Source organism: Pararge aegeria, chromosome 26 (genome assembly GCF_905163445.1).
Source record: "Pararge aegeria chromosome 26, ilParAegt1.1, whole genome shotgun sequence".
Classification (NCBI taxonomy): domain Eukaryota; kingdom Metazoa; phylum Arthropoda; class Insecta; order Lepidoptera; family Nymphalidae; genus Pararge; species Pararge aegeria.
The window spans coordinates 9,332,018-9,349,994 of NC_053205.1; the positions used below are offsets into that span (position 1 = coordinate 9,332,018).

At 36.8% G+C, this 17,977-nt stretch overlaps 2 protein-coding genes across 3 annotated transcripts; one reads left to right on the forward strand and one right to left on the reverse strand.

The window, feature by feature from the left end:
• Positions 1-1,801: 1,801 nt before the first annotated feature.
• Positions 1,802-8,026, reverse strand: LOC120635313 (grpE protein homolog, mitochondrial). Its single transcript, XM_039906286.1, has 6 exons — positions 7,873-8,026; positions 6,621-6,768; positions 5,461-5,574; positions 4,953-5,075; positions 4,087-4,170; positions 1,802-2,299 (listed from the first exon to the last, which is right to left on the reverse strand). Exons 1-6 carry the CDS (start codon positions 7,959-7,961, stop codon positions 2,186-2,188), a joined length of 672 nt encoding a protein of 223 aa, XP_039762220.1. The 5' UTR covers positions 7,962-8,026; the 3' UTR covers positions 1,802-2,185.
• Positions 8,027-9,229: 1,203 nt separating this feature from the next.
• On the forward strand, positions 9,230-17,484 carry LOC120635311 (zinc finger protein 2-like). 2 transcript variants are annotated; one of them, XM_039906284.1, is made up of 5 exons: positions 9,230-10,031; positions 12,133-12,578; positions 13,173-13,261; positions 15,279-15,325; positions 16,328-17,484. In XM_039906284.1, exons 1-5 carry the CDS (start codon positions 9,839-9,841, stop codon positions 17,389-17,391), a joined length of 1,839 nt encoding a protein of 612 aa, XP_039762218.1. In that variant the 5' UTR covers positions 9,230-9,838; the 3' UTR covers positions 17,392-17,484. The 2 variants fall into 2 exon arrangements, with proteins under 2 accessions (XP_039762218.1, XP_039762219.1); XM_039906285.1 differs by having other exon boundaries at positions 9,898-10,652.
• The last annotated feature ends 493 nt before the right edge of the window (positions 17,485-17,977 follow it).

Here is a 17,977-nt window from a genome sequence, read left to right on the forward strand (position 1 = left end):
AAATTTTATAATTCTTTACTCCAATGATTGGTGTAGTGTATGTGATTACACTGTCTCGTGTGTTCCTGAGCAATGTTACTACGTCGGTATTACCCGAGCCGCAGGCGAGAGTAGACGTGTGACTAGGGGACGCTATTAGCAGATCCTACAATTATTAACGCTATTGTATTGTATTAAAATTTTCATGTTTTTTTATTAATTTATTCTCTGTGTTAATTAAATCAATGGTTTGTAAACTTTGCACGCCAGCTAATGGCAATACACTTTGACAGTTGATAATTTAATGGCATCTATGTAAACGTGTGTATTATGCAAATAAAGATCTATCGATCTGTCTATCAGGTTTTCGACTCTAAAAGGAGTAACATTAGGTCCATTTTACTTTGACGATACGGAGTTGTATACTCGAAAACGACCCTTCGATTGGGAGCGAGCTTCCGACACTTAGTTTTAGCAAAATTTCTAACATACGCCTTTCTCATCAGCACATTGGTTGCAAATTTCCTTTGAAAAAGAAAACCGACACTAAATGACCAACACCCAACGTTGGCGCGAGTGTTGGAACCAACATGGGCAATGTCATACAAGACATTAAAAACATCCTTAACGAAATAAATGTACATCTTTTTAAAATAGAGACTATATGCCACACTTCCCATAGAAAAAATATTTATTTATTGTATATAGGTTGCGACATATAAAAAGGTCTGAAGCTCAACCTGGGGAGAAAACAATTTTCAGAATTGCATGCGAATGAGTGCGATTTTATTCTTGTTATTATAACCGATATAACTGCCATTGGCGTGCACCGGGGGTCTGCATCATAACTTATACCAGTTGAGATTGCAGTCAAAGGCTAACCAGTAGTGAAACAAACCATCCAATCCATTATAATCATTGTATTTAACAAACAATTTTTCTTAGGTTTATTGTTTTTTTGTGTTATGTTTTTTTTATAACAATCTTGTTTTTTGTAGGGGTTTTATTAAGGCCTTGTTGCCTGATGCAAATCAAATAATCGTTTTCCGCATAGTGCAACCTTCAGAGATCTTTTTAAGTGACGCGACCTATACATACATTTCTTAAGTAACCCCGACAATATACTATACCACAGAAAGGAGTATTCTAACAAAACACGATGGTGACCGCCATTTAAATACAGACCTTGTTGCTTTACGTTAAGGCATTTAATTATAGTTAGGCCCGAGTTGCACCATAGCGGAGCCGTGCCGGGTAGTGACGTAAGATCAGAATAAAGTTGACCTCACCCCGAGGGTGTCGTACGAGGCGACTAAAAGAATACAACGGAGAGTGGACTGTTATAGACTTGACGTCGGTCCGTCTGTTTGTCCGTTACCGTATTTTTACCGTATAGTTACCGTAGCACAGAGTAATAATTTTCCTTTTGCAGGTAGAACAATTTTTTCTTTGAAGTTATACTTCTTTTGGCGCGTTAGGGAAAAATGGTGAGAGTAAATTTTTACGTTTCGTTCGCACACCGTCACGAAAAACCGACACCCTGAAGTTAGCAATAACCAACATTTTTTTTTTTAATAAAAGGTTTGACAGTGTACACTTTGAATTGTCAAAGTCTGTGGGCTCATTCCGGTGATTTAATTGTACAGACAAAAATCTAAGTTCTAATGATGAAACTTGGTTTTCCGACAGTGAGATAACTAGATAATGCGTTATAATAAATCTTACATTATATTAAATACCTTTTTCTATTGTTAGAGTAGTTTTTTTCTAGAAACGCAGAATAAGGCGAAAGACAAAGTTTTTGAAAAGATTTTTATCATGTTACGCCAAAGAAGTATAACTTCTATCGCGTGTACATAAGTACACACACGTTTTTTTTTCTACCTCATTAATGTTGTTGAATGTATGAATTGAATAAATTATGTCCTTTTGTAACGTGACACTTGTATTTGCGACTTTGCTCGTTCTCACTTCCAAAAGTACAGTTTCACTTTACCGACGTTTTTCAATTAAAATCCTTTACTTTTATCAATAGTCCCAAGTTATTCCTTGTACAATATATCTAATGGTACTGTACTATTTCGCATATTACCGCGGAACCCATTCGCATGCGAGTCAAACTCGCACTTCACCCGTTCGCTTGTTTCCTTTCTGCGTTGCTAGTCATTGTGCGGCGAGTTCTTGCTGAAGTAAAGGTGCTCGCACACTAGGACGACCCCTTGGCGACGCCCACGAGGGCGGGTCGGACACATCGCTCGTGCAGTTTGTAGCCCACCTTGCTGACCGCCACCACTGTACCAGGCTCCGCACCCTCCACCTCCTGGAAAACAAAAAAAAATAGCTCGTTCATGTGTGAGATGGTGATAGCAAAAAGAAAACCGGCTAAATGCGAGTCGGATCTCACACTTGGGGTTAATTACCAACTAATATGTAAAATTCTCGTGTTCGGGGACAAACTCCGCCAAAACGGTTAGACCGATTCTTAAGATTTTTTTTTTTTACATTCGGTAGGTCTAAGAATCGGTTGTAATGTAATTTTTCCGCACCTAAGTAATAAATAAACCCTCATTCCACTCCGAATATTTATTGCTTTCGCATCTATAACATTAGTAAAGATTCCTGCAAAGTAAAGATCCAGAGAGTAAAGATTGATGCAGTCTAAAATGGTAACGGGCTAAAATGTTACGGAATATGGCAGGTATATTAAACTCAAACCGCTAATCTGTTTCCACACGGCATCGTATCGGAACGCTAAATAATTTTTCGGTACTTTTTTGTCTGTACGGTGAATGAATGAATGAATGAATGCATGAATGAATGAATACGCTTTTATTGTACACCAAAGAAAAAAAAGTAGTTACAGAGATATAAATACATATCAAGAGAGTACAATTTGGTGGCCTTATCGCTACATAGCGATTTCTTCCAGGCAACCAATGGCGTAAAAGGAAAAAACATAGAAAAGAGGTAGGTGGTGCAATAAATAAGATTTAAAAATTATACAAATATATAAATATAAATAAAATATATATATATAAAAATATAACTATAATATATATATATATATATATATATATATAAATATATTACATATAAATACAAATAAAATATATAACATAAATATCTATATAAATATATAACATCCCCAATTAGTATGAAATACATAAATAATTCAAATTACACACTTAAAATGATTCGCTTCAGCGTTGTTCGGCTGAAAGAGACAAATAATGATCCTTCACTAGTTTCTTGAAGGTCCCAATCGATTGTGCCTCACGGATATCTAACGGGTGGTAACTAGTCGCGGCGGAACCCTCCACCCGGACCTGACCAGAGAAAACTCAGAAGATATAAAGATACTGGATATTTTCTTCATTTTATATCCTCTGCATACCCTCTGTGCACGCCACTGCCCATATTGCCCCAGATGAAGCCAGAATTTGTACTCGGGACCCCCCACCAGTGGCGTGCACAATGTAAGTTCGTTTGTTACGCTTTCACGCAAAAACTACTTAACCGATCCTCATGAAACTGTGTACACATATTCTTGAAAGTGTTAGAAGTAATATAGGATAATTTTTATCCCAACATTTAGCTCGGTTCCTTTGGGAGAGGGGATGAAAGTGTTTAACGATTTTACATAATAACTTGACAAATTATAACATCTTTAAATAATTATTTTTGTACTATAGAGGTTATAATATTTGTGTTTGATTTTGCCCAAACTGTGGTTGGAGATAGAGGACAGAACTTCTCAGTGGACAGCAGCAAACCCCCTCATTTAAGGCTTAGCGATACTGAATACTTTAATTTTTTTTAGAACTACAACTAAATTTAGTGCCACATCAAAAAACAAAATCAAAAGCAGACGAAGTCGCGGGCAACAGCTAGTATAAAATAGTTTTAAAATAAATAAATAATCATTTATTTGCAAGAACGTTTGTACAATATAAAGAAGTTGGTAAATAATATAGATATTTTAGAGAGCATAACATTCTACTAAATTTATAGTTAATAATAATAGTTTGGGTATGCAGTGCTTTTGAGCATGTATGAAGTGCACGCCACTACCTCCCACCACAGAGTTTTTTTAATTTTTTTCATTACCTGTTGGAATAGAGCCTCGTGCAGGTTCGGGTCGAACTTCTCCCGGAGCGGGGACACCACCACCAGGCCGTGTCTACTGAACACCTGGGGAATACAAGGGGCTTTGAGATGGTGATAGCAAAAATCATTGTCATCTTCAGCCTAGTGTGGGGAATGTAGTGGGCAGCGACCCTGCGTTTTGAGTCCAACGCTGTGGGGTTCGATTCCCACAACTGGAAAGTGTTTGTGTGATGAACATGAATGTTTTTCAGTGTCTGGGTGTTTATCTGTATATTATAAGTATTTATGTGTATTACATTCATAAAAATATTCATCAGTCACCTTAGTACACATAACACAAGCTACGCTTACTTTGGGGCTAGATGGCGATGTCTGCGTTTTCGTAGTATATTATTTATTATTTTATTTCCGTCCCCCAGCTGGACACAGGATCTCTCATAGGAGTTTCAAAGGATAGAACCACCGCGCTGCTCCGATGCTGGTTGGTGGGTTTTCACGATAATTATCACTTCTACACCGATCTTGATGAAAGACAGCCGCCGTGTGTATTTTTGCCGGTGGAGTTAGAGCCAAAAATCGGGCGTCGTCTACTTCGAAGACTCGGCAGAGGATTCAGATAACTATGAGGAACTGTGAAACATGTACGTGAGCTGCGGCCCTTGTCAAAGGCAGTGTGATAATGTTAAAAATCGGGCGTCGGCTATTTGAAGATTCGGCAGAGGAATCAGATAACTGTGAGGAACTGTGAAACATGCACGTGAGCTGCGGCCCTTATCAAAGGCAGTGAGGTACAGTGAGTAATGTCAAAAAATCGGGCGTCGGCTACTTCAAAGACTAGGCGGATTTAGATTGAAACTGTGCTTTACCTGCGTGAGCTGTGCCCTCGTCAGCTTAAGCCCGTCTCGCAGCGACCGCAGTGCGGCGGGGGCCCCTTCGCCGCCCACGCCCTCTGGGACGCTCTCCGCAGCGGCCGCCAGCGTGTCGGCCACCTGCCATCAAAAGCACTCGGTACAGCCGGTGGACTTCCGCCCTTAACCCCTCCACATTGTGGGAGGAGACCCGTGCCAAAAACAAATTGAAAAATGTTAATTTTTCATTTTTTTTATTAATAAATGAGTAACAACTAAATTGACAGCTAAATTTGTTCTTTATCTGATGGAGAATAAATAAGTCTTAAGTATTTTCATCGAATAAGCCAGGTAAGAATGACGAAGTTACAGAGAAGTTGTATTAAAAAAAATAATTAAAAAAAAAATCGTCTGTTTTTGTTATTTCTATCATCTCACTAAAACGTTTATATAAAGTACGCAACAAATGTGACATATCTATGTGCATAACAGAATAAAGATTCTTTTGACTTTGACTTTGACTTACATCTAGTAAATCTTTGCAGAAACTCTGTATGGCGAATGACTTGGCGTCTTCAACTTGCTTCAGCATCCGTCTTCGCACATTCTCATTGTCAGCAAGTGCCCTTTTGTATTTGTCCTGAAAGCTTATAACTATGTAAAAAACTGAAGTGTTTGTTTGTTTAAACGCGATGATCTCAGGAACTACTGGTCCGATTCGTAAAATTCTTTCAGTGTTGGATAGCCCATTTATTGAGGAAGGATATAGGTTATAATTTAAATAAAACCCGAATTAATACTTCAGAGGCTTCAGAGGTACATTATGTACTGACTCTGAGACTTATCTGTGAAACCGAAAACCAAATAGTTTTTGAGTAAACCACTGCCATTATTATGTCCGCGTCGCGTAGCGTAGGTACTATGCGCTTGTCGTGTTTTAATGTTCTGCGTTTTACGGGTTAAATGATTTAACGAAACGAGATACTATGATTACCGTTCTTATTGAGCGAAGGAATTCATAACTTTTAATAAACCTAAACTAATCGGTCTATGCAAGAGCAAGAAGCATGCAGAATTTAAAAAAAATAAAAAAACGTCTAGGCTAGGCATTAGTCAAAGGGACAAGGGAGGGAGTCATTAGTCTGTGGTGTGTGCGAGTCCTACTTCGCTGCAATGAACCAAAATGGTAGAAATTATACCAGAAAGGGGGCCCCGCAAATTTAATACCGCTCATCTTTGCCTGACTGACTGACTGACTGAGAGACAGACAGACACGCACACGCACACAGACATCGCCTATAGTAAATTTACTACACTATTAATTACCTACAAAATTGTAACGTATAGATAGCAAATACGTATTGTATTTAAGATACGTAATGAGTATTGAATTTTATTTTTACCACTTTAGACTTAAGGGGGCGTCCATAATTGTTTTTTTTTTTAATTTTCTGTCCCGCCGTACTGGTGAGACGTCGTGGGATTTTATGCAACCCCCTCCCCCAAAGTCACGTGAGATTTTTCAAAATGTGGGTTTCCTACCTTGACGCGTTGGATCGTCATGGTATAAAAGACCTATGGACCGTAATATTTGCCGACCGAAGGGCACTATTAAAGCATTTGCTACGCGCCCCGCGCTTGTTTAGTGCCACCGCTCATGGTATCTTGCTATTCTGTGGTACTTACTTCGTAATCTGAAAGCTGTTGTTTAAGTGAGCTAACTTCGCTCGTCAGGTTTTCGATCTGTTTGTGGCAGTCCTCTATGGAACTCGACTTGTCCCCAGCATCAGACACCGCAGCCTTCCCTTCTGTACTGTATCTGGCAACTGAACTTCTGGAAATAAAACGTTACATTAGCTGTTATATTCAAAAGTTCTTATTTTTTTTTCTCTCATTTCTTTTATTGCTGTAAATCGGCAATGTGTCTTGTGACATTGGGCCGTTCGTTCGTGGGTTAAGGTAATTTTTTTTTTCTCTTTTTATTTAAAAATGTTTTATTAATTTAAACCTTACTTTTTTTTATGGCTTGCTTTTGTACCAATTGGGTATGATTACTTCGCCAATGTCACGTGGTATGGCGGAGTTGTACTTCTGAGAATGATCGGTGAAATATGAGGTAGACCAAATTTTAATTATGAAGCATTTAAATAAGTAGCAGACTTTTTTATGCTTCTCTTTTTGAGTTAATTTCCAACCCAAAACAGCACAAAATAATAAATAATTAGAATGTTAGTTGGTTGGTAGTGGGATGGTATTTACATAATATATAATCACAGGTACTTAAACATTTAATATCACACATACATTTAACAAAGTCAAATGTTTCTTTATTCAAATAAGCCCATCGATGGCACTTTTGATGAGTACATTGCATGTAAAAAATGACATAGGAGTGAGTTGATGGCGATAACTAAATTCACATTCATCATTCATCACCAGATATAGATAACTGCTTTCATTAACTCAAAACTAACGCAACGAGGATTCCAAACGCGCCCTGTTCTCAGAAGAGCCCACAACAATCTTAGCTAGGTTTTTTTAGTTATCACCATCTCACAGTGGAAAGAAAGAAATTTTAAAATTGAAATAAGGGCAAGTACTAACGCCATGCTTTTTTCTGTAGGTGATGCAATACATTTATACCTGTACAAATTAATTAAGCATTAAGAGAATTGCACTTTCCAAGTTACGAGCATAACTGTTTCATTACTCTCTTGTTGCTTGAAAGAAAAGCAAACACTTTCGAATAATGTAATTATAGTAATATTTAATAACCAAATTTGCAAAATTAATAAATACAATTTTTGGTGAAAAACGGTCCGCAATAACTTGAATTATGATTAATGGCTGTTTTTTTTTTCTAATACTGCGCTAAAATAAGTCGGAAAATTTAATTCATAGGTTAGGATCACTAGTTTTCATATTGCGCAACATTTACCTGTACAAATTTGAGCGTATATTCCGTAATGAGGACTCTGTTACATACTTCGCCAACCTGCTCACTGAATACACCTTTAAAGAAGCCATTTACGTAACAATTATTAGTTATTTTTTTCAATAAATACGATCTGCATGAAATAGGTTAAGACTTAAGTCAGAATTAAATGTCAAATCACAGATTTCATACGTCAATTTATTTGTCACTTTTCACAGTGCCTTATTTGATCAGAGAAATTTATGTGACGAAGTGTTTGTATTCTCATTGGTAATTTTAGTATCCCATAACCCATTCTAATTTCTCATGTGCACAATCAAGGCAAATAAATCTTCATAAAAGTAGACTGTGTGTAACGAAAGTATACTTTTATTTATTTAAGTAATAATACATATAGATGGAAATAATAATTACAAACTAAAATTATTATTTATAATAAACTAGATGTTCCGGCGAACTTTGTACCGCGGATCATATTTTTTTTATGAATGTTATATTTAAATATTTATTATCCTTTTCCAGTCTAAGAGAAATCCAAACAATCAAATATCATAAAAATTGGTCCAGACGTTCTTGAGTTATAAATGGTGTAACTAACACAACTTTCTTTTATATATATAGATATAAGCCGTCTAACTGTTCACTTATGGGCATGGTACCCAAAATGCTGGCGCTATTGCCCCTTTGTATAGCTAGACTTAGCCGTTGGGCTAAATAAGCGCCAGCTCTTGGGTCACCAGACGTAAGGACCAATTTTTGTGACACTATGTTAATAAAATTTTTCGTGTCCGAAGACCATGGCCCTAGAGTCTCAAATGCAAGCGCCGCAAAAAACGTATTCATTATAAATAACGGAGTATTTACGGCGCTTAAGCATTTGAGCAGATTCGGCAGCTGCTGCCGCTTTTTGGGACGTACTCGGCAAGTGAGAAGCTGCCAACGTATCAACGCAGGTCGCATCCCACACCAGCGCACGCCCCATCGACCACGGTACTATAGTCATACCGTCTGGTCTCTTGCCATCATCCCTTAACAAACCGGGAGGTTCCAATTGTGCAGGAATAGACGCAGAGGCCAGAGCGCGACGGACTATATCATTGATAGCGCCGTGACGATACAAACGGCCAGCACTTCGATTACAACTGAGCCCATGGTGACCCAATTTGTCAAGGCACCATTAACTGATTTATGCAATGCGTTATGCACATATTTTTCAATTATGTTCCAAACTTCCAAACACAGACCAGTAAATAAATAACTTCGAAACTCCAAGTCACAGACTTCAGTGTATACTGTATAGTGTATTTATTACTTCAAGTTGACAGTTGTTCGTAGCTCATCAACAATCATTTATTTACTTATGTAAAGAGTGTTGTATAAGAAATCACCGTTCATTTTTTAAATGAAAATCTAATTCATATCAAAAGTGATTTAACACGCTCATTCATGAATAAGTATACGACTCGAGTAACCAAACGCTCTATTCATTCATTGTATATTCTAATAGTAAAAAAAGAAGTTGAAATTGAGCTGATAAAAAATTCAGTATGGCTTACCGAAACCTGACGTATAACTGCTGAAAATAATAACTACAGCAGTATTCAGCAAAGGAACAAATAATATGGTAGTTATTTTGGTAGTGGTACCATCTAGTTAATATCCTGGTTCATATGAATCTCTGCCGAGACAATAATCTGGGAGGCTCTGCTGTGGTCTTAATGTGGCATTGTTTTTTAAGTGAAACTTCTATAGAATCGCTGTGATTTCAAACTCGATGAAACGAAAAAACAAGTCCATAGAGACAAACACATAAATGTATAGGATTCAGCCGGCTAGAGAATGAGATAGAACAGACGTTCTTGGACTCCCATGTGTTTATTGCATGTTTTGCGCCTGCGTATTGGAAAGTTTTATAAGTGTGTTGATTGGGTCAATATTTTCATCTCCTTGATACATAAATTCTAAAATTATGCCAAAAACTAAAGCTGAAAAAAATCGTGAATACTGGCGGAGAAAAAATGAAAAAAAAATAAAAAAAATCGCAAAAAGTTCTACGGAACGTGTCCGAGAATTTCGTGCACGTCAAAAAAAGTTATTATCACATGTACAAAATGAAAATAATAGTTCTAACGTGAATGATAATGTGCCCGGTGCACAAAATAGTAAGTAATTGAATATTTTCTAATATTTTTAATACAAAATTGACTCAGGGGCTTTTCAGAAGTTTCACTCCTACCGTGTGTGACTTGCCCACACACACACACACACTTTATTTGGAACATTATTTATGCAACAGAAACCATGATGGAAATTGTCACAAGTGCAGGTATCTTTTCGAATTAAAACTTCTTTACGGAAAAGAATGGAACACAAATTTATGGGAGAGAATGAGAAGAACTATTTTAGTTACTATAGAAACTGAATAATATGTGAATAAAGACACAAGCACACATTTTATTTCCTACTTTAGCTACTATGGAAACTTTCGCCTGCAACCTTTACAAAGCTTTAGCATAAGGCAAGCTTGTTGAATTATTTGTGTATTTTTATTTATGTAAATGTTTTATCTCAAAGATTAATAAATATTGCAAGTATGCCGAAAACTGATGCTGAAAGGAGCAAAGCATATTGGCGGAAGAAAAATCTAAATAAAATTAAGAAAACTGCAAAAAGTTCTACGGAACGTTTACGTGAATTTCGTGCACATAATAATAAATTAACACACAAACAAAACAAAAATGATAGTTTTAATGTGAATAATAATGGGCCTGGTGTACCAAATAGTAAGTATCAAGTATGATAATAATCTTAACTTATATTTACTTCCTATTTTCTTTTCTAATAATCTTAATATATTCTGAAAATTAAGAATAATTTGCTATACTACGAACAGCAGGAGAATCTGTATGGTGTAATTCATAATTTCTTCAATCCTTATACTCCACATCAAACAGATCCTTGGCAATGTACTCTCTATGCACGTTTTGCTCCAAAACCGGAGTATCCTCAGGAAATATTGACTTTACAATGAATAATTGTTAAGAATTGTAAAGTCATATATTACATGTTATTCAGTCTCCATGGTAACAAAAACAAAATAAGTTATGACATCTATCTAGCAGACTTAATCTTATATATTTATTAAGGCTCGATAGCTCAGAGGGTTAGAGCGCCGATTTACTGAATATAAAATATTGGTTTGTTTCTTTGTTGTGATGAATTTACTTTTCACCGAGTTTCATATCTCGACGATTCTATGAAATTTTTGCAGCACTAGAAGGAACTAGTATTATATTTAAGGGCTGCATGATATGTCTGGACACTGAAAGCTAACTATTTTAGTGAGGAATCAAATTGAAATATGCATACAATTTATTTGCTAGCGTAGCGTACCTGTAAGTTGCTTAAGTTGATTTCATTAAATTCTGTGTAGTAGGAGCCTTAGGCAAAGGCTAGTTACAAAGATATGCTACCGAGTGATACAGCATTCCGGTATGTCACAGCCAAACAAGTCACAATAGTATTCCAAGTTCATTGGATGCTGGAAATTAACCTCTTAGAAGCCTAATGTTACAGAAATTTTGTAAAATAGATAAATACATTTTGGATTGTTTAATATTGATTAATATAACTTGCCAGTTATTTTATTAAATTGTTCATCACAGGTGCTAATAATTATAAGTTAATTAGTTAACAGTTTTCAAGAAACAAATAAAATTATATTTGATTAATAGCAAATGTACATGAGCTTATATTGGTGGGTGTTTTGATATTAACACTTGTGCATTTGCTTTACACTCCTGTCTTGTATTGAGACTCAGACGGCGCAAAGATACCTCCTGGGTGTCTCATTCTTTATCACTAACCTGTAGTGGGATAAATAAATACAGTAAAAATTCCTTTTATGTACATTTTGTGGGGTGCAATAAATTATTCATTCTTTCGTTCAATAAATAATTTGTACACATTTTTACTACTAGTGTAATACAAAGTTTGACATGCCTTGTTGTACACTGTCTAATGCTTTTGATAAATCTGTGAAGACTTTTTTTCGCTTTACGTTTATGTTTCGATCTAGTGGAAGTTAGCTATGATTTACATAGTATCGAAACCGCGCCATCTAGTGACGGTACGGTTCTTTTTAGTTATTTTCACGCTATCGAATAGGTAAACATAAGTGAAAAAACGCAGTCTTGGCACTAAATGATTATAAATCTACAATATTTTATATTTATTAATTATTTAAAAGTAACTTTGTTTCAGACAAAACAGAACAACTAATGTGTAATTTCGCATCCACAATGCCGAGGCCTGACGACCTTCATTTACGCGTTAAAGAAGACCCCGATAGAGATGCGCAGACAGAATTAAAGGAGACCGTAAACAAATTTGAAATTGTCATTGTAAAAGAAGAAAGAAGTTGCAATTCTATGCTCGATGAAGGCACAGAAGAAATAAACGGAGATGACGAGCAAGAGATTGATGCCAACAATGAGTTTATTGTACCGGATAAGAAATATTCTATGTCTGATGTTCTTAGCAAAGCTCTGTATAACGAAACATTAGCGTTCAGCTCTGAAGATGTTAAACAAGTGTACAAAACACAGTGTCCCCTGAAGTATGAAATTGAAACCTTCACATGTACACTTTGTGATATGGAATTTACCACGCAATATGAGTACAATAGTCATATGAGCATTCATATCAAGGTGATACAGTTTTTCAGTAACTATTCTGCTTTTGTCTACATGTTGATGGCCGATTGGCGCAGTTGGATGATCATGAATGTTCTACAGTGTCTGAGTATTTACTTTCAAGCACGTTTCGCTCCGAAATCGGAGCATCAGGAGATTTTGAGTTTACAATGAATATGGCTTCACAATTATTATTCATTGTAAAGTCAACATTTCATTGAATTTTTTTCAGTGTCAGGGTATTTATATGTTTATTATAAGTATTTATGTATAAAATTCAAAATTTCTTTATTCATGTAGGCCTATCACAGGCACTTATGAAGCGTTCATACATATATGTTTATATAATTGTAAGGGGATGGTGATAACTGATTATAAAATTATTCATCAGTCATCTTAGTACCCATAACACAAGCTACGCTTACTTTGGGACTAGATGGCGATGTGTGTATTGTCGTAGTATATTTATTTATTATTATACATTGAACATGTAATGTACGCATCAAAAGTGCCGTCTATGTGCCTATTTGAATAAAGAAATATTTGACTTTGACTTTGACTTTGACTTTGCTCTACCACTATGCGATCAAGTTGTTATTTATTTGACAGAACGGCGACATCGTTGGTGAATGTGAGACATCACAAGCACGTACCGCTGCGAACTCAAACGATGTCACCGCACACGTCACGGGGCACAAGTCAGTATACACTTGTATCTCATTAAGTACTTACAGAACCGTCATTCAGCCATTATTGTATGCAGTGTGTTCAATAGCAGTGAAAACGCTCCGCGCATGTCTTACTTAACACCCTTTTTTCTTCGGATGGACACTTGCAGATAACCACCTGGGGGGTTGCTACGGTGTCGCCGGGGGGGTGGGGCGAGCGTGAGAGCTCGCCATGAGAAGAGCCCCAGGACTCGACGACTTCGGGGGGAGAGTGGGAGACGCAAGGGCTCGGACCTCGGCTAGGTTCGACGTTAATCTGACTTGGTGGACTTTTGGACTAATCATTGTTTAGTCCGAACGCCCCCGTGACCGTGGTAAGGATCCACGTCCGGATGACGTCAGAAATCGGGGCCCTCGTCTTCGCTGGTAGACGCTGTGTTGGCTGTGTGTTTTTGTGTTGTTGAAACAAATTGTCGGTAGTAATTAGATCGTCAGGGTCGTAAAGGACATGGTAGGGAATTCTTTTACTTTTCGGAAGGACACTTGCCTATAACAACCTGAGGGGTTGCTACGGCGTCACCGGGGGAGTAGGCGAGCTCGAGAGCTCGCCACGAGAAGAGCCCCAGGGCTTCGGGGGGAAACTTAACACCCTCAGAATGTTGCTAGGTCGCAAACTTTTTCCCATTCCAGAAAAGTATGGTCCGATTTCGTTCCGCGAGCACTAAAATCCGCTTGGACTATGATCTTCCTATTGTTACGATTGAATAGAATAGAATTTTATTGTTCACTGTGTACACATAGAAAAGGCTTATCGATGGGCCTCGAGAAGCATTCAAAATTCAAAATTCATTTATTTCAAGTAGGCCTAATATAAGCACTTTTGAAACGTCAAGTCTGTCTGTTTGTAGTGATTCTACCACCGGTTCGGAAGGCAGATTCTACCGAGAAGAAGCCGGCAAGAAACTCAGCAGTTGCTCTTTTCCAACATCAACAATTTACATTTTGCATTTTAACATTCATTTTTCTATCTTGTGAGAGCTGAAAGCGGAGCCGGATGCTTCCAAGCAACCACTATACAAAACTATATTATTCAAAACACTATACCAACCACTATACAACCACTATACAACACTATATTATTCAAAACACTATACCCACAATATAGTATTAAATGTTTGAGAGTTTGGAATATCGTCGCAAGGTTTCTGCCTTTCGGTATTCTATTGGATATATTTCGGAGAGTGTGCTCAAGAACTGTTTGATCTAGTTTCCCCCTCGCCTTTTTACCATCGAAACGCGAGGCACCGTAAGGATCTGCCCTCGTGGTCTGTCTGTCCCTACGCGGTCGATATAGCGGGACGCGTACGAAGCGCTTCGCATCTCCGTTTCTGATCCGCACCGCTAGGATCTGGAATGCTCTTCCAGCTTCCATTTTCCTTCCTTCCAGTTAAGATATATAAAAAAACAGTTGATCACTTCACGATAGCTCTCGTACACTAAAGTTATTGATTTTTGTAATGGCAATAAATTTTTAATTATTGGATAAAAGCAGGCGTTATTTTGCGGACATCTATGATATATTATGAAAATAAGGCTTAATTTACTATACTCCGCGAAAAGCAGGAGAATCTGTATGGTGTAATTTATAATTTCCTCAAACCATATACTAAACACCAAACAGATCTTCGGCAATGTATCCTCTACGCACGTTTCGCTCCGACACCGGAGCATCCTCAGAAGATGTTTTTACAATGAATCATTGTATAAATTACACCATACAGATTCTCCTGCTTTTCGTGGACTATAGCAAACTAAGCTTAATTTTCATGAATTTTTAAAACTTAAACTCTTTCAATTTAAGAATGTTGATTCTTATAAATAAAATAATAAATAAATAAATTATAAAGAAGCTGTGGTAGCGTAGTGGTTAGGAGCTCGACTTCACTTTCGGGGGGCCGAGTTCGAATCCCAGCACGCCCCTCTAACTTTAACTTTAACCTTTTTTTTAATTATTTTACTTAAATTCTAACACTCATATACTTCGCAGGCATGCTGTTCAAAATCAGGATAATGACCCGCGATCAGAAGTCAAAGGTGAGTTAATGCGTACAGTGTAAAAAGAAACCAATGTCGAGAAGAAAAGAAAACATTGAATACTATTTGTTTTTACAAAATAATATTTTTTCACCGCTCTTGCTCGTAATCTTCAACCTAATTACGTTGTTATAAGGCTCAAAATCTGACATATTAGATACGCGTGTTCTATTGAAGTTACATATCGTCAGCGGCGTTAGGAAAAAATCATGGGAGTGAAATTATACGATGTAACGTAATGCGCGCGCACATGATTACACGATTTTAACAGGATGAAGGTAGTTGCGAAACCGAGTGAGAGGGGAATACATCGTCCGCCAGCTCACTTTTTACGATGCGCGCGCTTACGAAGTTAGGTTTGACAGTGTACACTTTCAATTGTCGAAGTCTGCGGGCACATTCCAGTGATTTAATTAATTCAATTGTACAAAAATCTCAAATTTTAATGTTCAGGGAAAACTAAATGAACGTTTAATTTTTTCATATTATTCACAATTCATAACTGGTTATGTAAAACATAACAGGTTTAAAATACGAAAATATTCCCCTTATTATATTTTTAATTTGGGCTGCATGCAGCGAACGTTGCTGGCTGTATATCGGTTAACCTTGGCGCACGATAAAAAAAACGCCGTGCCATTTTCCGTAATTAAATAAATGTATATTACTTTATGCATAATCTACTATTAAAATGATTCTATTTGAAATAAAATTGTGTTGATATAAATACCGAATATATTAACATTTTATATCATCTTACAAATTGTTTTTAATACTATTATATACTATTAAATAATAATGAATTCTTTATCATTTGAGAATTATTTTCTTATTGTTTATGAACAAGATAAATTGAGCTAATCTTTATGAATTAGTATTATGTAAAAAAACCTATTATTATAATTATTACTGTTATAGGCGATGATTTTCTACTAACCTTAAGGTGTGCAATCTACTTGTTACATTAATCATTACTATTAAAAAAAAAAATTTTTGTTTCAGTCGCACCTCGAACCGGCAGAATAGCGAGACATGCAAAACATACAAAAGTACCCTCAAATGAAGAAGCCGATATAATAAGGAATAGTAGTGTGTTCAACATTAACGCACACGAAATAGACAACCAATCATCTGAGAGCAATGAAACAAACATGACCGATAAACGCACTGTAGTGAAAATATATGAAAGCCTCAAAGAACTCAAGAAATTGCGATATTCAAAAGAAAGTAAGAAAATCAGAGCGCAAAATGGTGGGAAGGCCTATACATGTGAGGTGTGCATGTATAAATGTGCAAGCTATAGTCAACTTGTGTTGCATATGCGGACGCACACAGGCGAAAAACCATATTCTTGTGAGTTGTGCGATTATAAATGTGCGCAGAATAGTAATCTGCACCGGCACATGTTAACGCACACTGGTGAAACCCCGTATTCTTGTGAGGTATGCGAGTACAAATGTGCACGGAAGAGTTATTTAGTGGTTCATATGCGAACGCACACAGGCGAGAAACCTTTCCCTTGTACGGTATGCGAGTATAAATGCTCGCGAAATAGTGATTTAGTGTCGCATATGCGAACGCACACCGGTGAAAAGCCCTTTTCTTGTAAGTTATGCGAGTTTAAATGTGCACACAGTAAAAGCCTACTTTTACATATGCGAACGCACACTGGCGAAAAGCCATATTCTTGTAAGATATGCGAGTATAGATGTGCACGAAACAGTGATTTAGTGTCGCATATGCGAACGCACACTGGTGAAACTCCCTATTCTTGTGACTTCTGCGTGTTTAAATGTGCACATAATAAAAGTTTAGTGTTGCACATGAGAACGCACACTGGTGAAAAGCCTTATTCTTGTAACCTATGTGAGTACAAATGTGCACAAAGTAGTAACCTTTTGTTGCACATGCGCAATCACAGTGGAGAAAAACCTTATTCGTGCAAACTATGCGAGTATAAATGTGCTAATAACAGTGCACTAGTGAAGCACATAAAAACGCACAACAGGGAAAAGCCTTATTCTTGTAAGTTAAGAGAGAATAAATGTGCCCAAACTGGTGATTAGTGTGCACATGTGAACGCACACTGGTAATAAATGCATGGATTGGAATAGGTAATGCTTATACAAAAATACAAACAATATCAGGGGGCGTTCTTATATGCGAACGTACACTGGTGAAAATCCTTTTTCCTGTGACTTCTGTGAGTTTAAATGTGCACAAGATAAGAGTTTCGTGTTGCACATGAGAACGCACACTGGTGAAAATACTTTTTGTGTGAGTAAACACTGCTTGGATCGGAATAGGTAGTGCTGTAGGTTAATAAGGTTCAATGATCTCGAAACATTAAAATAATTATAATTAATAAAATAAAATAATTTATTCACAGCTATATATTTTATTAATGTTGTATGGTTGAGTCACTCTGAAACCTGAACTGAGTAAAGACTCGTAAGATAAGTATCAGCTTCCCTACTACCATTGCTTATAACAGTATTATTTTAGTATTTAATTTTATTTTATTTTTCATTCATTGGAACACCAACAGTTGCTATTACTGAATAGTTCAAAAATTGTTTTATTTAAAACTAATATCAGGTTTCCACAGATAAGATAAGGTCCATATAAAAACGGGTACCAGGTAGAACCCAG